This window comes from Phasianus colchicus, chromosome 5 (genome assembly GCF_987193195.1).
Source record: "Phasianus colchicus chromosome 5, bPhaCol1.hap1.1, whole genome shotgun sequence".
Lineage (NCBI taxonomy): Eukaryota > Metazoa > Chordata > Aves > Galliformes > Phasianidae > Phasianus > Phasianus colchicus.
The window spans coordinates 24,258,382-24,282,629 of NC_143440.1; the positions used below are offsets into that span (position 1 = coordinate 24,258,382).

Sequence of the window (24,248 nt, forward strand, 5' to 3'; positions counted from 1 at the left end):
GGCGCCGAGCCGGGCCCTCGGACCGCCCTCCCCCGCGCGACCGCGAGCGCGCCCCCTGCCGGCGGCCCCGGGACGGCCCGTCCCGCTGGCCGTTTGGGCTCGGGCGGTTCCCGTAGGCCCGCTCGCTCCCGCGCCCGTTGGGCCCTGCCGGGACCCGTCGGCGCAGTGGCGTGTGGGAAGGAGAGATGATGGCGGCGGAGCCGAGCAAGACGGAGATCCAGACTCTTTTCAAGCGGCTCCGGGCGGCGCCGGCCAACAAGGTAGCGGGCGGGGCCGGGAGGGCTCTCCGGTTCCCGGCGGGGCCGGTTCTCTGCGGGCCGGAGTCTGGGCGGCGGGGTTGGGGCCCGGGTGAGCGGCCGTGGGGGAGGCGAGGCGAGGCGAGGCGGGGGCTCTGCCTCAACCCGGCCGTCCCTCTGCCCCTCCAGTCGTGCTTCGACTGCGGCGCCAAGAACCCGAGCTGGGCCAGCATCACCTACGGGGTCTTCCTGTGCATCGACTGCTCCGGCGTCCATCGCTCCCTGGGCGTGCACCTCAGCTTCATCAGGTGTGTGGGAGTGGGCCGGCGGGCCGCGTTTCGCTGCGGGGCTCGGGGGTTCCGTCGGGGAAGAGCTTCGTCGCCAAGCGGTGGCTTCGCGCCGTGTGTCTGTGACGGGGAGCCGCTGGTCAGTGGGCAGGATGGCGGCGTGCTGTGTCCCCTGGGTCGTGTAACAGCGTCCGGACTTGGAAGAAGTTGAAAGGAGACCGTGGCGTGTGAATGTCGTTAGTAAAACAGACTGAGAGTGTTTTGTAACGCTGAGCAAAGCAAAAAGAGGAGCGTTGTTAGCAGGAATGTTATTCAGCCTTTTCTGCGTTAGCCCAGAGGGGAGGGTGGTTTTGTGCTTTCATCCCACTGCTCTTATTTTCTGTACCTGTAAAAACTTTCTGAGTAACAGAATAGTGATCGTTGCTCATACAGAGATAAGTCGAGTACCTAAGAGATGTGCCGTGCCCTTGCTCCATTTGACTGTTTTGGGCTGCTTTGTCATGTGCTCTGGCTTGATCGGAGGGGTGGAGGGGTGGGCCGAGCGTGAGTCTTCGTGCTGCGGTGAGATCAGATGTGGTGAGATTGGATGTGGAACAGAAGCTTTCCTGGTTCAGGCCCCATCTCTCAGCAAGCCGTACCAGTGAGACGCCCTCTCAATTTGGATGCCATGTTATTTGGTATGAAGCTGAAGCTAACTTGTTCCTTCCTTTAAAAGTTCGGATTAATTCCTGATAACTCACTGAGATGTGCTTTCCCCCTTTGCCTCCTGTACTCTGGTGGAAGAGAAGTGGGATCTCTGACTGTTCTAGCTTGGAGCGTACTTTTGTATTTGACACGACTGCCTATCATTAATACCAGTAATTTGTTTTCATGCAGGTCCACAGAGCTCGACTCTAACTGGAACTGGTTCCAGCTGAGGTGTATGCAAGTGGGCAGCAATGCCAATGCGGTGAGGAACTTCCATAGGCATTTTGCTTGTTTTCTCTATTGCTAATCCACATCCTCACTTTCTTGTCTTTCTTTTGTGTGGCTTTCTGGGTACCAACCTCTCTCTCTCTTTTCTTTTTCTTTTTCTTTTATTTTTTTAAATGTGTAATGAGGGCAGGCATTTGTCAGGTGCACTTGGAAGTCAGCCTGTGACCTATACATGTATTATTTTCTGGAATACAGATCAGTCATTTCCTGACATCTTCTTTAAATGAGAGGCACAGTTCTCTTAAACAAAAGGAGTTAGTAACACTGATCAGTTCGGAAGCTCTTCCTCAGCATGGTGACAGAAACGTTCCTCTGGGAACGAAAAAGATTGTTCATGTCCCTCTGGGGCTTGGATGAGACTTCTTTGGGAAAAGCTCAGTTGATCAGTGCAGGCTTCATGCAACGTGCTCAGTATCATATCTCCTGTCTTTGGGAAGCTTCTTGTTCCTGTAGTGTTTGTGTCATGTCTAACTGCTACTTGAGTATGACCTAGCAGCAAGGAGACTGAATGTTCATCTCTTTTCAGACTGCTTTCTTCCGCCAACATGGCTGCACTACAACAGATACCAATGCTAAGTATAACAGTCGAGCTGCCCAGATGTACAGGGAGAAGATCCGGCAGCTGGCAAGTGCTGCCATGGCCAAGTATGGCACTGATGTAAGTCTAAGCAGCTCTCTACACTTAGACATGTAGCACTTCATGCTGAATCTTGTAGGATAGCTTCTTTTTAATTCTCTTCTCTTCAGTTGCTCATAGATGGACTCAGTGGAGCCCCTGGGCATTCCCCTGACAAGAGTGATGCTGATTTCTTCATGGAGCACACACAGGTGGGAAGAATTGCTTAAATCAGACAGCTTTAACAGCTCTCAGGTAGTCAGCTGTTCGTCCAGGAGACTGCAGTGGCAGTAGGAGCAGTTCTGCTTACTTGAGAAGGATTCTAAACTGTATACACTTTCAATAGTGTGATTGATTCAGTCATCAGTCTGGAATATAGTCCACAGATATAAATATTTCTATATGGGTCTTCAGTACCCATGCCTTTTCTCTTTGAGAACATCTTTATCTTCAAGGAATCTCCCTGGATAATGCAGTCTGTTTGGACAGTTGAAGCAAGAGTTGACTATTGCTTTGAACATCTGGTTTAGTCAGCTTTCCAGTGGAAGTGGATTTGGACAGCTGCTTGTACAATGCTCTGTTATTCCTTGTGGTTTTCTATTTTGCTATTTTATTTTATTTTATTTATTATTTTATTTTCTTTTATTTTTTATCCCAGTAAAGGAATGTAGGATTGTGTTATCTTCAGTGAGGTCATAGTCTGTTGTTTGGAACAATTTTCTTGACTGTAAGCTGAATAAAGGCTTCTGAACTAGAAGTATGTTCAGGCTTGTTAGATCTCTTCATCCTCTGCAAATCATTAGAGTGATTATCTCCTTACAGTCTTCCAGAACCTGGGATATAGCAGATGCCAGCCAGAATCCTGCACAGTCTTCCTTGGACATGGAAAAAGCACCAAAGTCATCAGAAAGCAGTGAAGCAGCACGTGAGTTCTTTGCTGAATAATGTTCTCAAGAACCTGACTTAATTTCCAGGAGAGTACAGTTCTGTACCACAGTTGGAAAGGCTTGTTTCAGGGTTGAAGAAATGGAAGCTCTGCGTGCTGTCTGAGGATGGCATGTGAACATAAAGCAGAAAACTGTTTCTAAGATAAGTTACAAAGAAATCAAGAATCTGAGAGCAAAACAGTAATTTGAAACAGCTTTGTGTATTCACTTTCAGAGCGTTTTCTTTCTTTTAATATGTTGAGACCACTGCAGAGTGGGTAACTTGCTCTGTGGAGATCTGAGGTAGTTGTGCTTGGGAAATTGCAGCTTTCAAACTGGAACTTAACTTGGTTTCGTTGCTGTGGAGCACAGAAGTTAGAAGAGAGATAGTGAAACTATCACATTGTGAGAATAAAGAGTTAAGAGTATCTCTCACAGAGGGTGGTGACGTACTGGAACAGGTTGCCCACAGGGGTTGTGGATGCCCCATCCCTGGATGCATTCAAGGCCAGGCTGGATGTGGGTCTGGGCAGCCTAATCTAGTGGTTGGCGATCCTGTACAGCAGGGAGGTTGAAACTAGATGATCATTGTGGTCCTTTTCAACCCAGGCCATTCTATGATATGATTCTATGATCTCTGAATGTACTTTCCTGTTCTTGTGTCTGCAGATCCAAGCCAAGGCCCATCTATTGACTTGTTGAGCACATCTCCTAAAGCTCCTATAGGTAAGTAAGATTCTTTTGGGTCTCTTAGATGAGTCTTGCTGTTACACCTGCTGCTCAGTAGTAAGCTTAGTGGAGCTGGAAACAATGAACCTGTTTTCAGAATGTTGAAAGGAGCTTATCTTTCTGGAAGCAATACTGAGGATTTCTGTAAATCTCCACAACAATCCACAGCTTATTGGAGGTTATCTTGCTCCTTTGGATGATTGGGTTCAAGGACATCTCATCTCTAAAGTTTGTTTTCATTTTAGGGCTTTGGACAAAACTTAGTATTTGTGTATCTGGAATTTGGCTGATCAAGGCCACATGGCTGTTTTGTGGTTTGTTTTGCTTTTTCTTCCAGAAACTTGGAAGCAAGTAAATCTTTAGCTTGCTAAGTAACAGCTGATTGTCCCAGCCATTGCTCTCCTGTCTGCACAAAGCATCTTGCAGAGCTTTTCTTATCAAGAGTATGCTTTTAGCCCACAGTGGGCTTCATCCTGGGTGGAAAGACAATGTCCTTAAGTGTCTATTCATTCCCCGTATTTGTTTCTTCTCAGACATGTCCATGTACCTGTCACCACAGGAGCCTGCTCCTGCCAGAGGTAACTGGCTAACAGGTGGCCTGCGCTGGCTGCTTGTCACAATTCTGCCTGCCCATTTTGTGATTCTGCCTTCAAATCTAACTTTAGCTTCTTTTGCTTAGAGGGAGAGAATGAGCCAAAGCTTACGTGTATCATATTGGGATCTAAGCTAAATATTGTTTATCTGGAAAGGGATCTTGTTGCTATTAAAAAAAAAAGCATTTCCTGACAGTAATAAAATCGAAGTTATACATGGTGAGCTGAAAATAGTATCAGATAGCGAATTTGGGACATTCATCTCACTATTTTAAAAAATTATGGTAAGACTAGAAAAGGTCATTCTCAACAGCCTTTCCAGTATGTCAAGCGTGGATTGACAAAAGTCATGTGGGTGTAGGAAATATGGAGACACTTCTGGAATAAAGGCCCAACAAGGGCAATCAAATTATGGAACTGTGCAGTGTTAAAAGCTGGAAAAGTGTCATAGGAAATCCCTCTTTATGCTTGCTTTGTTCTTACACTTTTTCCACAGACATCTGCTTGGCTGGACCTTGGCTGTTTTTACAGGCGTGGCGTGCCTTATTCCCTCATATTGACAGCTTTCTGATAGAAGGTGTTGAGAAACTGTTGCTTCTATAGCACAGTACATTTTAGGTCCATTTTGTTGGTGGTCTGTACATGTAAATGTAGCATTAGGGTTCTTGCTTCTTTGTTCCCAGGGCACTGGTGAGACACTGAGCTTCAAATGGCTTTGAAGCTGTGTTCTCTTGGATTTATGTATGAAGTAAATCTAGTGCCTCTCCAGCAACCCTGATCTGTAATGGATAGGGTCACCAATCACATAACACTTGAAGGGTCTTTTTGAAGGCCTTACAAGTTTCTCCAGGGATGGATATGCTTCTCCAGGTCACCAGCCTGCAAATGTGGAGCTTTTCAGTGCATTTTTCTTGGCTGAGTGAAGTCTTACATGAAGCTGCATGGTGTGCCCTGGATTCTATAGCAGCTGGACTGTGGTGGATGTTTGTGAGGGTTCCTGATTTATTTTGGCTTCTTAAAATAATTCACTTCTGCTTATTTGCAACTTTGCTTCTCTTGCAGAACTTAAATCCTCCCTCATTGGAAAGAAGAAGCCAGGAGCTGCCAAGAAAGGGGTATGTTGGAGCTCCTATTTTCTGGAGAGGCAGCAGAGCACATCTCGTATTACTGCTGTCTTTTCCCTGATCCTTTTCTTTCTGCCCTTAACCATGCTGCCTACTGAGAGATACATTTGGGGAAGGCAGAGCTTTATCTCATTGCCTCTTTTGAAAGATAGCTTTTATATTAACAGAAAAAAATAGGCTTTGGATCATTACTTGTTATGGTCTGGAGTGTACTGTGGCCGATCTCTTAGCACTTGCTGCTGGAGGGTTAACTCTTGTGTGTTTTTCCATGTTTTGTTGCGGGCAGTACTGTGCGGGTACACAGGGACTATACAGGGAGACCGACTTTTATGTGAGTTTTTTGTTGCTTTTTTGCTTGTTTTAAGTTGGGTGCCAAAAAAGGTCTTGGAGCCCAGAAAGTGAGTAGCCAAAGCTTCAATGAGATTGAGCGGCAAGCTCAGGTGGCAGAGCAGCTGAGGGAGCAGCAGGCAGTGGAGTCCAGGAAACAAGCTGAGGAGTCCATGTAAGTGCCCTGTTTGTTCTGAATGCCTTTCATATGTAAATCAGAGGTAATGTGGCTGATGCTATTCACTCCAGGCCCACCTAATATGAAAACATCCTGCATAGTAGGATAAGCAGTAACCATGAGCCAAAGTGGTCCTTATAACAAGGCAAAAGTTACACCTCTGCGAAAACTTTTACTTCTGGAAGAGTTTAAGGAGCAGATGTGGAAGTATTTGATTTTTTTTCTGTCGACCTTGGGACAGGATTGAGGAAGCCAAAGGCTGAACTGGAAGAGGTGTGCTTGTACCTACGTCTGGGGGTGGGGAAGCAATGCCTACACCATGGAAATCAAGGATGGCTAGAGAAGAGTTGCATCTCGGAGTAAGGGAGATGAGATGACAAGCTTCTGTGAAATGACTTTTGTCTGAGCTGTTGTGGCAGCTGGTATTTTGAAGGGTTATCAGGATTGTTTTTGCCCTTTTACAGTGTAGGCTGGGCTGAAGGAGAGGGTAAAAAAGAGATGGATCTCACTACACTTCTTTCCTTTAGAGTCACCTCAATGCGACTGGCTTATCAGGAATTGCAGCTTGATCGAAAGAAGGAAGAGAAGAAGCTTCAAAACCTTGAAGGGAAGAAGCGTGAACAAGCGGAGAGGCTAGGCATGGGCTTGGTGTCAAGAAGGTACAGTTGTGGATGGCATAGGATAGATGGAGGTGTTTTGGAACAGCCCTGCTCTGGAATAGTTTCCTGAGCAGTAGCTTGCAGCTCCTGTGATACAAAAGGAGCTTGTATGCTGGACTGTGTCTAAAAATGCTTTGGGCCCCAGAAGGAATGGAACCTGTTCAAAAGTTATAGTTCTCATTTGAGCTTTTCCAAAGGTGAATATGGCTGGTGAGTGCCTAGCTCTAGAGCCTTGCTGCTTGACAGATGTCCCTGTGTAGGCAGATGTGTCCACCTACCACCTTTAAGAAGATGACTTGGAACATCTAAGGGAGTCAAGCCAGATATGTTGTGAAGGTTTCCCACAGCTCTCGCTTTAGGCTTGCGGCACTTGCTCTGTCTGTAAAGGCGATGTTCAGTTTTGAGGGATATAGGTTGTAGCAGCTGGAAGCAGTCATACTTTTCAGCCCTAACTGCCTGTTTCTTGTGCTAGTTCTGTTTCACACTCAGTGATGTCTGAGATGCAAGTAATTGAGCAGGAGACGCCACTGGCTGCAAAGTCTTCCCGCTCCCAATTGGACTTATTTGAAGATGGTGGAGGCTTCACATCTGGACCCCCCAAGTAAGACTGAGATTCAGTGTAGTCTTGGCTTATTCCCAGACACAACATCGGTCCTAAATTACCCATTTTCGGTATCTAGGTACAAATATAATCCCTTCTCATTTGAAGATGCCTTTGGCTCACGATGGGAAACAGATTCCTCATGGGGTATGGACAAAGACGAGGAACCAGAGGTGACAGTTTCCAGTATTCGGCCAATTTCAGAGAGGTAAAGCAACCTCTACTGCTTCTGTACCTTCCTTGTATAGGACTAAGGTATAGGTCTAAGAGCTGTAGGAGAGATGCTACTGTATTTTGACAGAATCTGAGCCTTGTACTGTAGAAGATAACATGCATAAATGACCCTGAGAAAATGAGCCTTCACTGAAAAACTCATTCATTTCTATGCCTGTTGCATCCTAGTCTTCATAGTCATCAAATTTAACTGCCCTGAAGAGGGGAGAGAAGATCCCTGATAGTAGTTAGTGCCTGGGGCTTTGTTGCTTTTCTTTGATCAGTTAGGATCTGAGAGAGAAGTCTTCTCTTATTGATTTGGTGAGCTTAAGCTATCTTCTGTTGTTTCCTCAGGCCTACCAGTAGGCGGGATATGGAGAACAGGACATCAGTTGTGGAATCTAATGAAGCTCGGCAGAAGTTTGCAGGAGCTAAAGCCATCTCTTCAGATATGTTCTTTGGGCGGGAAGCAGATGCTGAGGTACATGCACTCTGCAGTGCTTAAGTTGGTACAGCTCTGGCTTCATCTTCTCCTGTTTGCACAGGTTTGCTTTACTTTTTTTGTCCTTTCTTCTGCAGTATGAAGCCAGGTCCCGACTACAGCAGCTCTCAGGCAGCAGTGCTATCAGCTCCGCAGACCTGTTTGGAGAGGCTGAGAATGCACACTCAGGTTTGTTAACGCTGGGGAGGGGGTGTGGAGGCAGCTTTGGAGGACCTAGACTGGGGAGGGATCAGGGTGCTCTCTGGTGCTGGGGAGCTCCAATCTTACTTGTGCTGGTTCTTGTAGGTGGTGTATCAATTGGAAACGTTCTGCCTGCTGCTGATATTGCACAGTTTAAGCAAGGAGTGAAGTCAGTTGCTGGCAAGATGGCCGTCCTAGCCAATGGAGTGATGAATTCCCTCCAGGTGAGGTTATGCTACAGTACCTTCACATAGGCGCTAGTCATGCTCAAGTGCTTTAACCATATCTTGACTTCCACTGGGATTATTGCTGTCTTCTCAAATTGCGTGAAAAGTCCCAGGTACAGATGCACCTTTTATATCTGAGGACTTAATAACTGAGCAATTCCAGGTGGCCAGTAAACTCTACTTGGACAGCCTTACACTCCTGCTGGACAGGTTGTCGTATTATGTCTGTTATGTCAGATAAATCCTGGGTGGAACTTAAAATTTGAGTGCATTTTACCTCCTATTTTGGCATGTTTTCTTCCTTGATGCAAATTTTCACTAATCTTTTATCTCGCTTGCATTCCAGTCCCAAACACCCTAAGACCTTGTTGTTTGCCTCTTAAGAGTTGGTGCAGTGTTGCAGCATGGTGACTTCGTGTGTTTCCTCCCCAGGATCGTTACGGCTCATATTGATGACCCGAGGACTGCAACTCACAGGGAAGCCAGCAAGAGGGACTGATGCCACTTTTGCCTGGAGTACATCTGCAGGATTGTCTTAGTTTATCTGGGGTGGGTGGGGAAGGGAGAAGGAAAGCAGAAGGGTTCAGCATGTGGCTGTACGCAGGATGTTTTCCAAATATCTCTGGATTCCACACTGCATTAAAATTCAATGTGCCCTCAACCCACTGCTACTTACTAGCCAGTGGAGACTGGGATAACTTCACTGCTGTGAAAGATAAGATGGGAACTCCTGTGGCTGCCCTCATCAGTGCTGCTGTCCTTCTTAGCCCATACCTTAGCTCACCATGTTATAGAGGAAATGGGGATGCTGTATTTCTGAATGTGGTGTTACCTGGTCCTCATGGACATGACTGTGGTTTCTTGTTCTGCTCAGTGCTTCTATTGCCTGTTTCTACGCAGGCTGCTGTTGCAGTTCACATTACTGGTAAGACATTTTCAGCTGCAAGGTTCTAGTGTGCATGGTAGACCATGGTGTCACGGATTCCTCTGTATTTTCAGGGTCTGCTTTGTACCATGGGATAATTCTTCCTATTGTATTGTAAACCAGCATGTATTGATGCAGGAGAACAAATCAAAGCAAAGATTATTTTTTTAGCTTCTAATCACATCAACAACAACAACAAAGTCCCAGGTACTGAAGTATGGTAAGGATGTTTGCTGGACCGCTGGCTAGTGTGTTGCCCAGCCATACTTTACTTCCAGACTTGGACAGAGAGAAAAGTCCTGACCTCTGACTTTACCGAAGTGTCTTGTAGGTGAGGGAGGCTGCATGAGGACTGTTATTTTTGTCCTGCTCAGGTTGACTCTTTGCTCCTGACTGTGTTTTTAACAAGAGCTATTTTCAGGTATCTTTGACTATGCAGTTGAGGATGGAATAGCCCTTTATCCCCTATTAAGTGCTCTACAGTTGAAAAATAACTGTATTAGCAAAACAAGAGGCTGGGTCTTTTTATTCTGTGGGTTCCCATCAACAAACATCTCCTCCAGGGCTGGGTCCCAACCTTGTGCCATCTTTTCATAGACCTGGGCCAGATTTGTGTGGTGGGAGCCAGCGGGGCCACAGTACCAGCAAGTCCTGCCTCAGCAGCTGCCCTGTCTCTACCTGCATGGTGGGGCCATGTGGCTGCCTGGGGAGTGGGAGAGGCCTGAGCTTCCCTCTGCCTTCACCTCAGTTCACCACCACCTGGCTGGAGGCAGACAGGCTTCAGAGGGGAGCAGGCAGAGTGAGCCCTGGGGAGGGCACGGAGCAGCGCAGAAGAGCCCAGAAGTGGTGCAGGCCTTACACAGCAGGCTTTATTCTCCAGCTTTGGTTGTCACTTGGTGGGTGGGAGAGAACGTGCAGTTAAAGGGCATGCTAATAAATAACATAACAAATAACACCTCCCACTACCTCCACAGCTAGGTCAGCAGTAGTGAAGGGATTACTCTTAAAATAGTTACAGTATGTACTGAATCCAGTCAGCTTAGGGCAGCAATAAGCTTTGGGTTAACAGCTCTTAGTAGCCCATGCTGTGTAGTGTTTTATGGGAGGGAAGAGCAAGGAGGCTCCCCAAGACTCATAAGAAACCAGTGTCTCATCAGTCTATGCAAGCTATGGCACAGGAGCATGGCTAGGGAAGGGTTCAGGGCTGCAGCAGCCAGGCTGTGGAGTTAGCATTACCATTAACACAATGAAGTTACCGTTAACACAGTGAACCTTTAACTCTTTCTGTAGCTGTACATGCCACACTGTAGTGCTGCAATACCAGTATTTACAAAAATACCTAGGACTTGCTTAAAAACTGCCTCCATCTCCCCCAGTGTTTGTGCCTACCAAACACCAGCAGGTGCCCTACATGTTTGCAGGCCATGCCACTGTAGCGAAGCAATCTAAAGACTTTATCTCTCTCCTCCACACCCTCCAAGGTTCACTTTTGCCAAATAGCATGTTAAGCTTGTTGGAGATAGTGGGAGGCCTCCCAGTGAGGAATTGCAGCAGAGGAGCCAGACAGCAGCATGCAGTACCCACTGAAATCCCGCTTATTATTTGGTATATTTGCTTTGGCATGTCTTGGATTCAGAGAGGAGGAAGCAGTGACAGGCGGTATGGCAATACCTAAGCCCTTCTACTTGAGAAACTTCAGGAATTTCTCTACCTTTGATCACATGCAGGTGCAGATTTACTAGGAATAATCATAATGGAGCATGAATGCAAAGCTGCTGCTGGCAGTTTAACCACTCTATTGTCTAGGTCAAGTTTAAACACAGCTACCTGGCAATCAGCCTGCACCAGCACTCCCACTGCTCCAGCACCTGCTGAACTGTGTGAGATCCCTGGTGAGAGAACACCCTGCTATTTCCAAGTACAGGCATCTAGCATCTGCTGGTTTGTCTTACTTGCCAGCAGAGGGTAGCATAACTGCATCTGGAAATAGCTTCTGAGGAGGAGCTACAGCACAAATTTGGATCTAGGAAACTAGCAGCATTCTTGCTGGGAAGGAACAGGCGGACCTGGCAATGGGAACTGGCGCAGCCACGCACACACTGGTGATGTGAACAGAACCCACTGTCAGAGCAGATGCTCCAGGGAAGAAGTGCTTGTACCTACAGTGAGCTCTGGACAAACCAAGGATGAGGAAGGTTCCCACCCTCACAACCTTCAATTTTCAGAGGAGTCTGTCTCTTCATTAGAGCCTTCACTTTCAGCATCTATTTTTCGGCGATGATGGAGAGGTTTCCAGGGAGAGTTTATCCTGGGAGAGTTACGGACATGAAAATTAGCAGTGTCCCCGCTGGAGCTGGTGGGAGCAGAGATGGAAAGCCCTGAAACCTGAGCTACCCTGGAAGAGAGAAAACAAAACAAAAAAAGAAGAGAAAAGGCTAAAGCAGGTAGCCTAGCTTGTCATCTCCAGCCTTAACCATAGCATTTCTGGAGTAAACTTGGGATGATTACTTATTCACAGCTAGCTGAGAGATGGAAAGATGTTTGTGGCAAAGAGGAGGAACACTTTGCACTACCACCTGCCAGACTTGCTGTGTGAATGATTTTTCTTCCTGTTAAAAAGAGATCTTCTTGGCTCAGCTTTGTCCTCCAGTACCCCTCGTTTTCACCGTCCAAACAAAATGTCTCAGATCATTAGAGATTCTTCTATACCTCTAGATCCTTCTTTGAGGCAAGTTTTTCCCAGTACTTCTGAACACTTTTTGAAGGATTTTGTTAGCTGCACCAAGGCATCCCAACAAAAGGTCTTCTCTGCTAGGGCTGCAGTGTTAGCACTGTCTATTGTCTTACAGTTAAGTTAAAAAAAATAGAGACAGTACTTTACTGAAGCCATCCTCAACATGCCACTTTCCATCTGTTCTTTTACTTCCTACTCTTTGCAACTCAACTTACAATTTCTCAAGTTCCTGATCCATGGCAGGGTCCAGAAACAAATCTCCTTTGTCTGGCAAAGCTCCTGGAAGCAAGCAAACAAACAAACAAACAAGGGAAATATTACAGCAGGGTTAGACTATTCAGGGGTAATCTTAAAGAAAATCACTCAATTCATCATCCTAAATCTGTTCTGGAAGACAGAGAAGATCCTTCCTTATACCCACTAGACAAATGAATCCTCAACGATCATGGGCAGACAAAGAATGATGGTTCATATTCTCCATCCTTCACACAGGCTGTAGCAGAGCTCATATCAAATAGGGAGCACCCTAAGTGGTTTCTCACAGAACTTGAAGCTCTCAGAGTTGGCAGGGTCCGTTCACTTTACAGAACTACTGAGCGCACACTGTCTCAGAGAGATGACACTGTCAGCTTCACGTTCCTGCTAATTGCAATATGTAGCCGTCAGTGCCAGATGCTATCAGAGTAACAGATAGGTTGTATGTGCCACAGCCTAAAGCACACATAATACCACCCAGGGAGACATAGACTTCTGTGCTGCCTGTCTTTCTTGTGGTGCACTGAGCTTGGGGATCAAAACACAGATGGGAGACTCGCTTTCCTTGCAATTCAGGAAGATTGGCCCTGACTGGTGCATTTGAAGCATGGGGTGGATGAGCTATATTTTACTGTTGCTTGCTGCCTGGGTAAGAAAGAAAAAAGCTGTTTAATAAACAGGTACCCTCCCTCAGCACAAGGCTCCTTTTCACGTTTGAAATTCCATTCACGATGAAAGAGATGGGTGTAGTTCAGGACTGGAGCAGCTGGTTGATCACCACTGTAGAACAACACTAGAACCTCAAAGAGCCATCAGGAAGACAAGGCTCTTAGGAGAGACCTCCTTACTAATTCTGTAGTGAACACCTTGCACAGGAACTATGGGAGGGTCTAATAGGTCAGCACAAAGATGATGGGAACTGCCTATCACAGCCTGGACAGTGAACCAACAGTGCAGTGAGGAATACTCTTGTTTTTGAGGAGACCTGGCTGCCACACTCAGGAGCTTTGGGAAAGAGCTTTATACTGCTCTGTGGGAACACAAGTCTGGTTTCTGGCCCTGGCACCTTGGTCCCGAAGGAAGGGCTGGAAAGCCACTCTTGCACACAGACAAACTGACAGCAGTTACCAGCAACACGCATCTAACAAATTAGAAGCACTTCAGATCAGACCCACCTCCCCCACTTTTTCCAGTTCTGGTCTCCCCCTCTTGCACATGAACAGGAAAACCTGGCATCACAACAAGAGTGTTGGGAGGTCCTGTGCTTGCTTTCACATGCTCAGTTAAAAGAATAAGCTAAAGCTAAAGCTTAACTTGTTTCTGAGTTTGCAGAATCTAGTATGGTCTCTGGGGCATAAGAATTACTTGGGAGAGACAGTAAATTACATAAAGGATTCACAAGTCTACACTGACATGAGTTAGCCTGCAGATTCCCATTTGCTTGACACTCATCAGTGCTACCCCAGCCAGAATGAGCTGCTCTAATCCCTACCCCCTGCTCCACTAGGGGTGCCACTGGCTTTGTGAGACTGGAGAGGAAGCAAGCATCCTGACTGAAAGCTCCTTTGCCTGCAACTGCCCTCGTTGAAGGGCTTTAGGGAGCTTGTGATCTCCTACAGATTGAAGTCTATTGAAATCACCCTTCAGGAGATTAAAAAACATCAGAAAAAGAATCCCCCTATCCTTGCCAAAATGCTAGCACCTGTCAGACTTGTGGTTGCTGTCCCTCCTCTGTGAGAGGCCATGGGAGGAGACAGAGAGCCAGGGGATGGGCCCACATTAATGGCAGGGAAAACCCACACACTTTGTAGATAGCATAATGGAAGCCCTGGGCAGGATCCTTTTTAACAACTTCTTCTTCTTTTTTTTTTTTTTTTTTTTTTTTTTTTTTTTTCCCATCTGTTTTGTTTGCTTTTGACTGGAAGTGGATTTTACTGGGTAAGGAAAAAAACATTTTGTTTAGTGCAACCCAGGCAACACCTTCCCCAGTGAGTACACTGATCCCTAAGCCTGTTTGCAGAAGAGATTGCAGAGCTGTATGCATGTACCTTTGACATATAATCTTCATCTTGTTGGGTAAGCAGCCCTTCCCCAGAAGAACATTAGTAGCTTAAACAGTTTTGCTGGAAGAAGAGGCTAAGCTAGGGAGGGGGACACTTCTATTATGACACACCTGTGCTAAAGAACAAACCCTCTGGCAAGGTACACCATCTTTTCACTGAGGCCTGTCTTTGAAACATAGGGACTGGGTGATACTCAAACCTGGAAGTAGAGGAAGAGGAGACTCAAAGAGACAAAAAAAGCCTACCCTGATTATTTTCTGATAGAGATGAGTGAAAGTGTGTGAGCCTTCACCCACTTCTCCTCATCAAATGCAGAAAGCCATTTTTGTTCCGCTTTGCAGGACAAACACAACCAAGTCATATGAGAGCAATATTGAATTATGTGTCTGAGTTATGTATGGATTACACACTGTGCTTTGCCAATGCAACAGTTTGCTTCCCGGCTCTATAACTGTATTCATCATCACAACACAGTAATGAGCAACGAGATGCTGCTTGGTGATCCCTCTGGTTTCCACAGTAGTTTGGTGCAGAGTTCTGTAGCAGAATTTTGTGTTTTATACCACCAGGTTTTCAGTAAGCCATAGATTAATATATTAGAAAGATTACAGTGATGTCAGGGAAGATGGGGCATGAGCTGGGGGAGTCTGGGCTTAGCTTGAGTCTTTGAACCAAGAAGGCAACAGAAGTTTTCCCATTAGGTGTGTCTTCTTTTTCTTGTGGACAATGAAAGCAGTCATTTAAAATTTGTGGGAGCATAAAGGGCTAAAACATAGGATGAAAGTTCAATTTAAACAGTCAGTTACCTTACTTTCCTTCTGACCACCTCTATCCAACCTTTACAGCCAAGCATACTAAAATGACAGTTCTGCTGAAAAGATCAGCTACCAAAGACATAAAACATGGCTGTCTTAGGACAGCATTTCACATCTAATTTTATTGCTGACAAATCTCCACATCTTCAAGCAGACAGTAAGGTGCAGTGTTTTTAAAGTTTAATCCATAATAAAAATATGAAAAACTCCCTCACTCTCTTTCCAATGATGTAAAATCTGGGGCATAACTACAATGGGAATTCCAAAGAAATGCAGAATGACTGAAAATCTAGAGCTGTATCATTCAAAGAAATCTTACCTAGGGCTCTGTTGATCCCCTGATCCTTTGCAAGTGCCATAAGGAATCCAGACAAGGTCAGTCTCTGTGCAGTACTCAGCACTTCCTTCACAAGAGCAGAAGGTGGACAGCTAGGAAGAGAGAGATACCAGAAAATCATCTTGTCTTTTGAACAATGATCATTTTTTCTAAGATCAAGTTCAAAATGGAAGAGCAAGCCTATTTATTATTCTAACACTGTCACGCTGCCCTAGCTGTTTAAAATAAACAGCCAACAGGTTGTTTATTTAGTACTGCATCTGATCCCAATTTGTTAAGTAAGACTTTTGAGCTGGGGTACATTCCTAAGAGCAGTCTTACCTGTCTCTCTTGTAAGGAAAGGGAGAAAAATCCAGATCTGCTCGGAGACATACAACTTTTGACATATTCTTAAAAAAAAAAAAAAAAGAAAGAAAGCAAAACAACATAACAAACAAAGAGACTAGCTTTAGTTCAGTAGGGGATAGAAAAATACTAGCCCTTACTGTGTATCTTTGATAGACACATTCTTCATAGTTTCTACCATGTAGTGAGCAGATTTCTTTTGCCTGGGATCTGTAATCAGAGACCAGCTCCATCCTGGATTCCAGTACAGACCAGCAGTGTGATCTTGTCTAGGTACTAAGGCTTCAAACTCTATCCACCCCACTGTTGCTTGCCTATGCTTCAGCACCCAGGAACACACTTGCACTCATTTATCTCCACATAATTAATGATGGTAGATTAACCTCTCCTTTATGAAAGTGTCCATGTGAAAGTAAGAAGGAAAACAGAGTCCCAGATCAAACAGCTCAAGAATGTACTCAAACCCCCAGGTCTCTTAGGCCCGTATAATTGTTTTTCTCTTTTGGTTAAAGCAGTTCTGCTATGATCTCTCCCATCATACTTCTCCAATGAGATCTACATGAAAGTTAAACTGATGTATTTATTCACAGCTCCAATCTTACAAAAGGTCTCCAGAAACAGACTTTCGCATCTGTGTTCTGGACTCCATTCATACCTGTATTTTGATCTGTCACATAAGGTCTCTAGGCACTGGTAGAAGAGAGATGCCTCTACTCCATCAAGCAGGTTGCAGTCATTTGGGGGTTGCCGCTGCCGATGTTGCCCAGAGGATGATGTTGGCACGATCACAGTATTTGGATTCTTACCAGCCAATAGATCTTGATAAATAGCAGCCACACTTTCCAGGAATTCTGGAAAACCAGAAAGAAATTTACAACACAGGGCTATAACCATCAAAGCATCCTCCTGACCTACCAGACCCAAGTTTAAATGGTCATTCTCCACTCTGTGTTATACATGGCACCATTGGGAAATGGATGTTAGCACAACACTAAGGCATCCTGCATATTCAGATCAGATATTATGCAGGCACAAACAGCCATTTCCATATATGTTGCTGACATCTCCCTATTAGGATGATTATGAGAGACTAGCCATTCTGTTCAGATCTTTCCAAAGGAAACAGAGGTTAGCAAATAGATGAACAGTGAACAGTGGAGTGTGAAAGCTAATGTCAAACATACAGCTGGTTTGCAAAGTCTCAAAAATTTTCTTTCTTCACCTACAACCACCAAGCTGGGACAAAATATATAGAACTGCAACAGAAGCAAAAGGAGCAAATTAGTCAGGGCTCCAGGCTGTATCCCAGCTTGTCTCTGTGCTCCTCCAAAGTAAATATAACACGGGATCTAAAGGAAGGGCCAGGGCAGGTCAGGGCTAGAGCTGGCAGAAATCCTCTCCCCAGGCTCCTCGTACTACCCACTGTTTACTGCAAGAGCCTAATTTTAAACAAGTTTGTTTATGGATGTGGTCAGCAGTTTACAAATCTAGATTCCATTTGGAGTGGTTTGTATGTGTGTGGGTTGGTGGGAGAGCGTATGACAGGCTGCATGTGTGCATTGTGCCTGGGTGAGCAGGACTGAGAAGGGATGTTTGAGTGTGTACACAAGGGCGTGTTTGTGAGGACTGCAGTGGCATTTGTGTCCCAAGTGAATGGAAGTGTGGTAATGTGCGTGAGGCGGGTGGAGGGGGAAGACAGTATGTCAGCCCTGTGGCTGCACTGAGGTTTTGCAGCTCAGTGGAAATATTTGTTGTATCAGAGAAGAACTTTCCAAACGCATTTTCTGCCCACCGCTAAAGGCATTGCAAGCCTGGTTCTGCCCAACCTAAAATGATCATTTTAACTGGTTTTCTTTGATGACTTGTCATGGATAATGTTGTGATATGTCCGGGGGAGTTACAGGGTAAGTATACACAAAAAAGTACTAAGAAATAGAGATGTTTGTATTAGGAACAGCAGCTGACTCGTAACTGCTGCAAAGATGAAAATTGACAGGTTGGATCAGATCTCCAGGCCACCCAGGGCTACACCCTGACCACAAACTGCTCTATCACAGCTTCTAGCCAATGTCTCCTAGTATCTCAGACCTGGCTCCTTTTGCCTGATTAAGGCCAAATGAGAGCTATGACCATCAGAAGGAGCTAATAGTGTGAGTGGTCAGAATCCCATGAGCTTATGTTGCTTTTTGAAAGTGCACTATACTGGGAGACATGAGTGCCCTGCAGCACCCAGTGCTTGGGAACATATCTCATCCTGATAAGGGAAATGCTTCCCTCTTTTCCCTACCAATGTAGTTCCATAAATGAGATTTCCTCTCCTCAACCACACTTTAGGGGACTAGGATAAACAAGCCAACATATTTTAAAGCATCTCTCTGCACAGGAAAAACACGTGAATATTTATCCAGGTTTCTTCCCTTTGCCTCCTGAACTTAGTTTAAAAATACCTCAGGATTTTCACAGATGTGTATGTGTTGGTGAATATACGTAAAGATAAACACACAAAAACTATTATTATTTGGTATGTAATTTTCCTGTCAACAACTTTAAAAGAAGTACTCCATCTATTCAGCATTGGGGGCAAAGAGAGAATATGAGAAATGACCAATAGTATGGGGAAGGTAGACAACGATTAACTGTTCCTTTCCAACTAGGGGCTCTCAAAGAAAAAAAAAGTGGTTCTTCATGGAACAGGTGGCAGGCCTGTGCAACTCCTTGCCGAAGGGTGTTGCAAAGGTTAAATGTTTACATGATTTCACGTGGAGAAGTCTTCAGGAGAGGAATCCAATAGGGATTCCTAAACCTGCAGAAACTGTATGCATTTCAGAAAGATTTTGAGCTGAAAACAGATTGTGGTTGGATGAGTATTACGAACAGAATTGTACCCATTTGCCCAATTCCTTTTTCTTTTCAAGGCACCAGCTGTTGGGGCCAGAATGCTGGGCTTGCCTTGCTCTAGGTTCTTCTGATCCCATTTCCAACAGCAGCCAGCCATTAGAGGCAGAAATACTGCATTAAAGAGTTATGGAAAAACATGTTACTAGTAAAAGTCAATTTTTAGTTGCTAACATACACCTGATAAAGATAGAAAATCATGTCTCAGGGCTAAGACAAACATATGCATAAGCTTTGGCCATTAGAAGTAGCTTGCTATTCAGCAAAATTTGAAAATTCTTTATGAAACCTCTTTATCTAAAGGTATCAGTGATAACTTTTTCACAGTAGATTCCATTATCTATATATTGTCTGTGAAAAACCATACTCTTACAAGATTTTAAAAAGTGAAGGGACATGGAAACTGGAAGGTTGTAATGACATGCTAGTGGGTGAAGTAAGAAGCTTCCCAGTATTTACCTGAATAGTAGAATTGGATCTGGAAAGCAAAGAGGAAATCAGAAAAAGACATCAGACAATCCATAGCATCATCCATCAGCACAATCCTAGGAGTAAGATGAGAGAAACAGTTTAGCAACTCCAAAAGGATGAAATCTTCAAGCAGGGATACCAGATCTACAGAAAGAGCAGGTAGGGAGCTATGTGCAACTGAGGACAGATAGCATCTTGGCCCAGTGTAAGAGGTTGGGAAAGGGGAATGGGAACATCCATGAACGCATAGGTGTGGACATCCTAAAATCAAACAAATGCAGCTTGATAAACTGTGGTGAGATGATTGTGAATGTCAGTGGTATTACACGCTTCACCTTCAGCATGAACAGAACAAGATGAGCATTAAATGTAATTCAAAGCCTAAGGGACATGATGTAATAAACACTGGCATAAAAAAACCAAACCAAACCAAACCAAAAAAAAATTACAAAAAAAAAAAGGGTTCACATGACCTTATAAAGAGCAACTGTGCTAAAGACCAGGCAGTTACATGAGAATAAAACTGGTGTGCGCAGAATGAGACTTACGCTATTCTTCTGTATACCAGAGTTGATTGAACTGGGCTATTTTCAGATTTGTAAGTATAACAGCAGCGATTAGCTTCCAATCTATGGTCAAACCTAACCTGACTAAAAATGAAATAACACGATGTCTCTTTTGCACCAGCCATCAGCTTTAAAATTACCCCCTGTAAACATCCGATCTTCCTTTCTTGATGAATGAATCAGTCTCTTTTCGTATATTATCAGGTCAAATTTCACAGAGACTGGAATCTTCCTAGGCCAGTGATGCTGCTTCTTTCTTTCTGCAAAAATATCTAGGTATATCTAGGGAGTTACATGTACCCCTATTTGAACCACGCAATGGCAAATGCATCAGCCAGAGGCCATAAAGATGAAGCAGAAGTGAGAGCAAATTCCACCTCCTCCTCTGGAAATACAAGAAAAACTGTTCAGAACAGAAGCTGTGGAGCAAGATAAACAGCATGAGAACCAAGGACACCTCTAGAAGAAGAAAGAACGTCTCATGGCTCTGATTGGATAAGTGCCTGTGTGAACGGCTGAAGAGTGTTTTGTAGAACGCTCTGTTGACATGTAAAGGTGGATGGGAAAGTTGTAGGGGTGGATGGGAAAGCTAGAAAAAGAAAACTTCTGAAGGTATATAAGTGATGTGAGAACTTGTAATAAACGTTTTGGATCATTCACATCTGAGTCCATGCATCAGACGCTGCATCCTCCTTTCAGGAAAAAAACTGCTAAGAACTAAATTATGCCAAAAACATTCATAAAAATGAAAACATCATTCTAGTCACTATCACTACATAAGGATGAAAAGCTCTGCAGAGGGGAATATCAAACTTGGGCTGATCAATGATAGGTCAGACTGGTAAACAAAAGGAAACACTCCACTTATAAGAAAAGAAAAAATAAAAAAAAACAGAATATTCAGAGGATGATAAAGAAAGGTGGTTGGTACTTCCTTTCAGCTGTGTGTTTTCCTGGACCACCAAGCAGCACTAAACAGAAACAGGTCTTCTGACCCTATCTGGTCAGTATCTATCATATCATGCCATATGAGAAGGATTACCATTTAATTACAGCCAAAGTATAGGTCATCTTGTAGGACCCTTTTGAACATGGGGCCAAATGTGATCCACAAACCAATTCCTGCAGCCTCAATAGTCTAAACACGTTACTGGCAAAATGCTGTTATGTCTCATGTAAAAGACTCCAGGGAGCTGTGTGGGAGGCTGACCTAAAAGAACTACAGGATCTTGCAAGAGGCTTACTTCCCTGCCACTCAGGCCAGTTCTGTTTGCTGTGGCAAAATCAAACATGCAGAGCAGCTTGAATTAATTACCTCAAAGAAGAAAGACTGAGGCTAAGAGAGTCCCCAGGAGAAAACGCAGTATTTAAAACAAAACGCTTTGAAGATGTCAAAGTGCTTCTGATTTATTTATTATGTTCCAGAAGCCTCCTCCTCCTGTCTAAAGAAGCAGTATCTTCAGTGCTTAATTCTCACTAATAAGCATGTTACTGAGGTTGTCAGTGGCCACATCAAGGAAATGGCTTTGAAGCTGGCAGGCTGAGCATCTTCATCTCTCAGGCAATACTGCTCATCTACTGGCACTTCCAACCACTCTTTAAGCACTGGAAATGCTATAGGCCACATCACTGAGAAGCTGCACTCACTGCTTTGAAATGCTGGTCTATCTTCTACATACCCACAAAGCACCAGCTCCAAAGCTGTTTCTGGCACATTTCTACATCCTGGAGAAGTAGAAGAACAATAATGGAGAGTTTTTAAATGTGTTTTGTGGAGACACAAGATGATATCACCTTCACGACAATAAACTAAGTTTCATTTCTTAAATCTAAAGCTATGGTCAGTGTGTGTGCTCTGCGGCAGCAATTTCCACTCTCCTCCTTAAAGAAGAGCATCAGGAAGTAGGCAGAAGTCTGGGAATTTAACATTTCTTGCTCTTAGAAATGGCAAGGAGCCTCAAAGGGGTACTAAATGGCACATATGTAACAGGGGAATGTCTAAATAGAAGCAGGTGCACTCTGGTGCTGGGTTACTGACTCCACTTGGCCCAGGAGTCTGCACTCCGGAAATGTTGAGAAGTTTTAAAATCCAATACAATCATTTATGAGGAGATTGACTGCAGCTGGCTATTTCCCCACATAGCCAGCTGACTGTGCAGCCAGGGAAGCTGAGAGAGCATCATATGCAACATATCTGTACCTCTTCCCTGAAACAACTGGCAAGGAGAGAATCCCAGACAGCAGGACCTCAACTGAGGACAAAATCTGAAAAGTCTGAACTGAAACTCAAGGGAGTTCATCAGGTAGCCAGTTTTTCCAGGGATTGTTTATTCGTTCTTGTCCAAATTAGCCTTTAAGCTCTTGGGGGCTCGGACTTGGTTACAAGGTTAGTAGTTGGCCCTCCATTAATGATGGAAATTAAGGAGAAAATCTGGAAAAAACTGAAGAAAGATGCCTATACTTGAAGGATTCTGGTAAGGATGTAGTGGTCTTTTAGGGTTCAAGCGGGTTTGGCTGGCAGGAAAGCCTTGCTACTGTGCCAATAGGGAAACTTTGTGATCTGCTGACTACAGCTAGAATTTCAGAAACCCAGACTGGACAGGATGTTCCCAGGACAAATTCTAGACCCGGACGGCAAGTTGACCAGGCAAAGGACTTTTACCCCTCTCTACTACCATTAAGGGCTAACTGACTCTGTGTGTCTTAAAACCAGGCTGGATCAAATGGGTCTTCAGAGACTTGGTTTGTTTATTGATACATGGAGGCAAAAATAAATAGAACACACAAAAAGGGTAAGATCTGCACTCTCAGGGAATCTATTAGCAACGGGCGTACAGGCTTTCAAGACCCACTTCCGTTAGCAATTAAGCAATGTAAGCTCCCATACTGCATAAACCAGCCCAGGACTGGTTTATGTACTTACTCTATGTACTACTCTGCTCACACTACTCCAATGCAGGCAGTGAGGTTCTTGTGATTGTTACAACGAAAAAATCAGTGCTCTGTTAAGGTCCTGAGATTCCAGCACCAAACAGGAGAAATTTCTTCCTTTTCTGTCCTTTTGCAGTTTCATGATTCAGAAAGCCAGAAGGTGTCTCTGAAGATCAAAGGTATCTCTGTAGATAAAAATCTTTAACGTGCTAATGCCTATGACCCTTTGAAGAAAAAAATGTCCAAGAAATCTCATAGACACACATAACTTGTTTTTTGGGCTGCATGACCTCTGCATCTGTGTGGCACCAGGAATAGAAAAATGGAGGTCTCTGGTGTCATGCTAACAAAACCAATACTGTTGTAACCTCTGTTCTTCTGCTTTGACATTGCCTGGTCTTATTCCCTTCCAGTGTTTGTTATCAGTGCATAGCAACAGCTCCTGGACAAGTGGAGAGTACCGTGTTGTGAGATCATCTCAATCATGCAGCACAGAGAATACAACTATGACTGCTTTCTTCCTTGGAGCACAAATAATGACACAGGTCCTGGCTGAATCAGCAAACACTGTGGCTACTGCCACACCTGAATTCCTTTCCCAAGGCAAATTAGCAACAAAATTGCTAGGGGTGTGCAAACTGAAGGAGGAACAGTGTCAGGAGGTCTGTATGTGCCATTCCCACTCTGCAAGGACTCAAACAACTGCTCTCAGAAGACCGATTCACCTTTCTGACAGGCAGAACCAGGGAGAAAGGACTAAGTAGCAGCATGGGACGTGAAAAAGGAAAAAAAGAGAGCGCAACAACTGGAAGCAAAGAGAAAGATGTTTCAGAAATATGGCAAGTTTTATTAAAATTGCTCAATCGGATTATCTTCCAACGGAGTAATAGCCAGCCAGCAACAAGAGTGAGGTCATCCCCACCTGAGCTGGGGTGCATCTGACACAGATTTTGTTTCTCTCTAACACCTGCTCTCAAAGCCTGCTCGCCTGTCTCTAAGGCATGCACACAACAGTACAGCAGGCCCCTGAATGGGGCCTCTAGTTTACAGCAGCCTTGTGGATTAAATTCCTTGACACAAACATCATAACATGTGTAGATATGCTGAAGTCTTCTTTCATGCACCATCACAAATTCTTGCTCAGCTCAGCTGGAACCCTATGAAATGCACACCCGCACATGGGACTGGTGCTGCTGTACCTCCATGAAAGGAAGCAGCAGATATATTCCTGCTGCAGGGTTAGCATTCTTTCCCAGTCTGGCATTGGAGGGCAAGCAACTGCATTTTGTTGGGCCCAGAAGGCACACTGATGAGCCAGAGGGAAAAGCAGCACTATCTTCTAGTATTAATTGAAGCAGCACAGCTTTGATTCAGACAACCAAGACATAGGCACCAGGGAAGTCAGCCAGGTGGAAATACTAGCAGATGGATAACACTTTTTCACTCTCCTGTCTTAGTACTATTTTCAAGAGACTCTGACGAAGAAAGAAATGAAAACTACAAAAATAAGGACCTCTTCATTATTCAGGCCATGAACA

General features: G+C 44.6%; 2 protein-coding genes across 5 annotated transcripts in view; one reads left to right on the plus strand and one right to left on the minus strand.

The window, feature by feature from the left end:
• The first annotated feature begins 88 nt into the window (after positions 1 to 88).
• ARFGAP2 (ARF GTPase activating protein 2) lies at positions 89 to 10,419 on the plus strand. 2 transcript variants are annotated; one of them, XM_031593437.2, is made up of 17 exons: positions 89 to 260; positions 426 to 544; positions 1,400 to 1,472; positions 2,025 to 2,156; positions 2,246 to 2,326; positions 2,937 to 3,039; positions 3,710 to 3,766; positions 4,303 to 4,347; positions 5,425 to 5,477; positions 5,852 to 5,988; positions 6,519 to 6,650; positions 7,123 to 7,251; positions 7,331 to 7,459; positions 7,819 to 7,945; positions 8,044 to 8,134; positions 8,252 to 8,370; positions 8,806 to 10,419. In XM_031593437.2, the coding sequence occupies exons 1-17, from the start codon at positions 186 to 188 to the stop codon at positions 8,824 to 8,826; spliced, it is 1,623 nt and encodes a 540-aa protein (XP_031449297.1). In that variant the 5' UTR covers positions 89 to 185; the 3' UTR covers positions 8,827 to 10,419. The 2 variants fall into 2 exon arrangements, with proteins under 2 accessions (XP_031449297.1, XP_031449298.1); XM_031593438.2 differs by lacking the exon at positions 4,303 to 4,347 and having other exon boundaries at positions 90 to 260.
• A 143-nt stretch (positions 10,420 to 10,562) lies between these two features.
• Positions 10,563 to 24,248, minus strand: part of CSTPP1 (centriolar satellite-associated tubulin polyglutamylase complex regulator 1) — an 83,427-nt gene continuing 69,741 nt past the window's right edge. For all 3 annotated transcript variants that reach the window (XM_031593439.2, XM_031593440.2, XM_090140911.1), the window contains 5 exons: positions 19,202 to 19,287; positions 16,503 to 16,698; positions 15,485 to 15,594; positions 12,248 to 12,311; positions 10,563 to 11,693 (listed from right to left, as the gene is read on the minus strand). In XM_031593439.2, the coding sequence (XP_031449299.1) occupies positions 11,513 to 11,693; positions 12,248 to 12,311; positions 15,485 to 15,594; positions 16,503 to 16,698; positions 19,202 to 19,287 (637 nt within the window). In that variant the 3' untranslated portion in view covers positions 10,563 to 11,512. The remainder of the gene's footprint in view (positions 11,694 to 12,247; positions 12,312 to 15,484; positions 15,595 to 16,502; positions 16,699 to 19,201; positions 19,288 to 24,248) is intronic.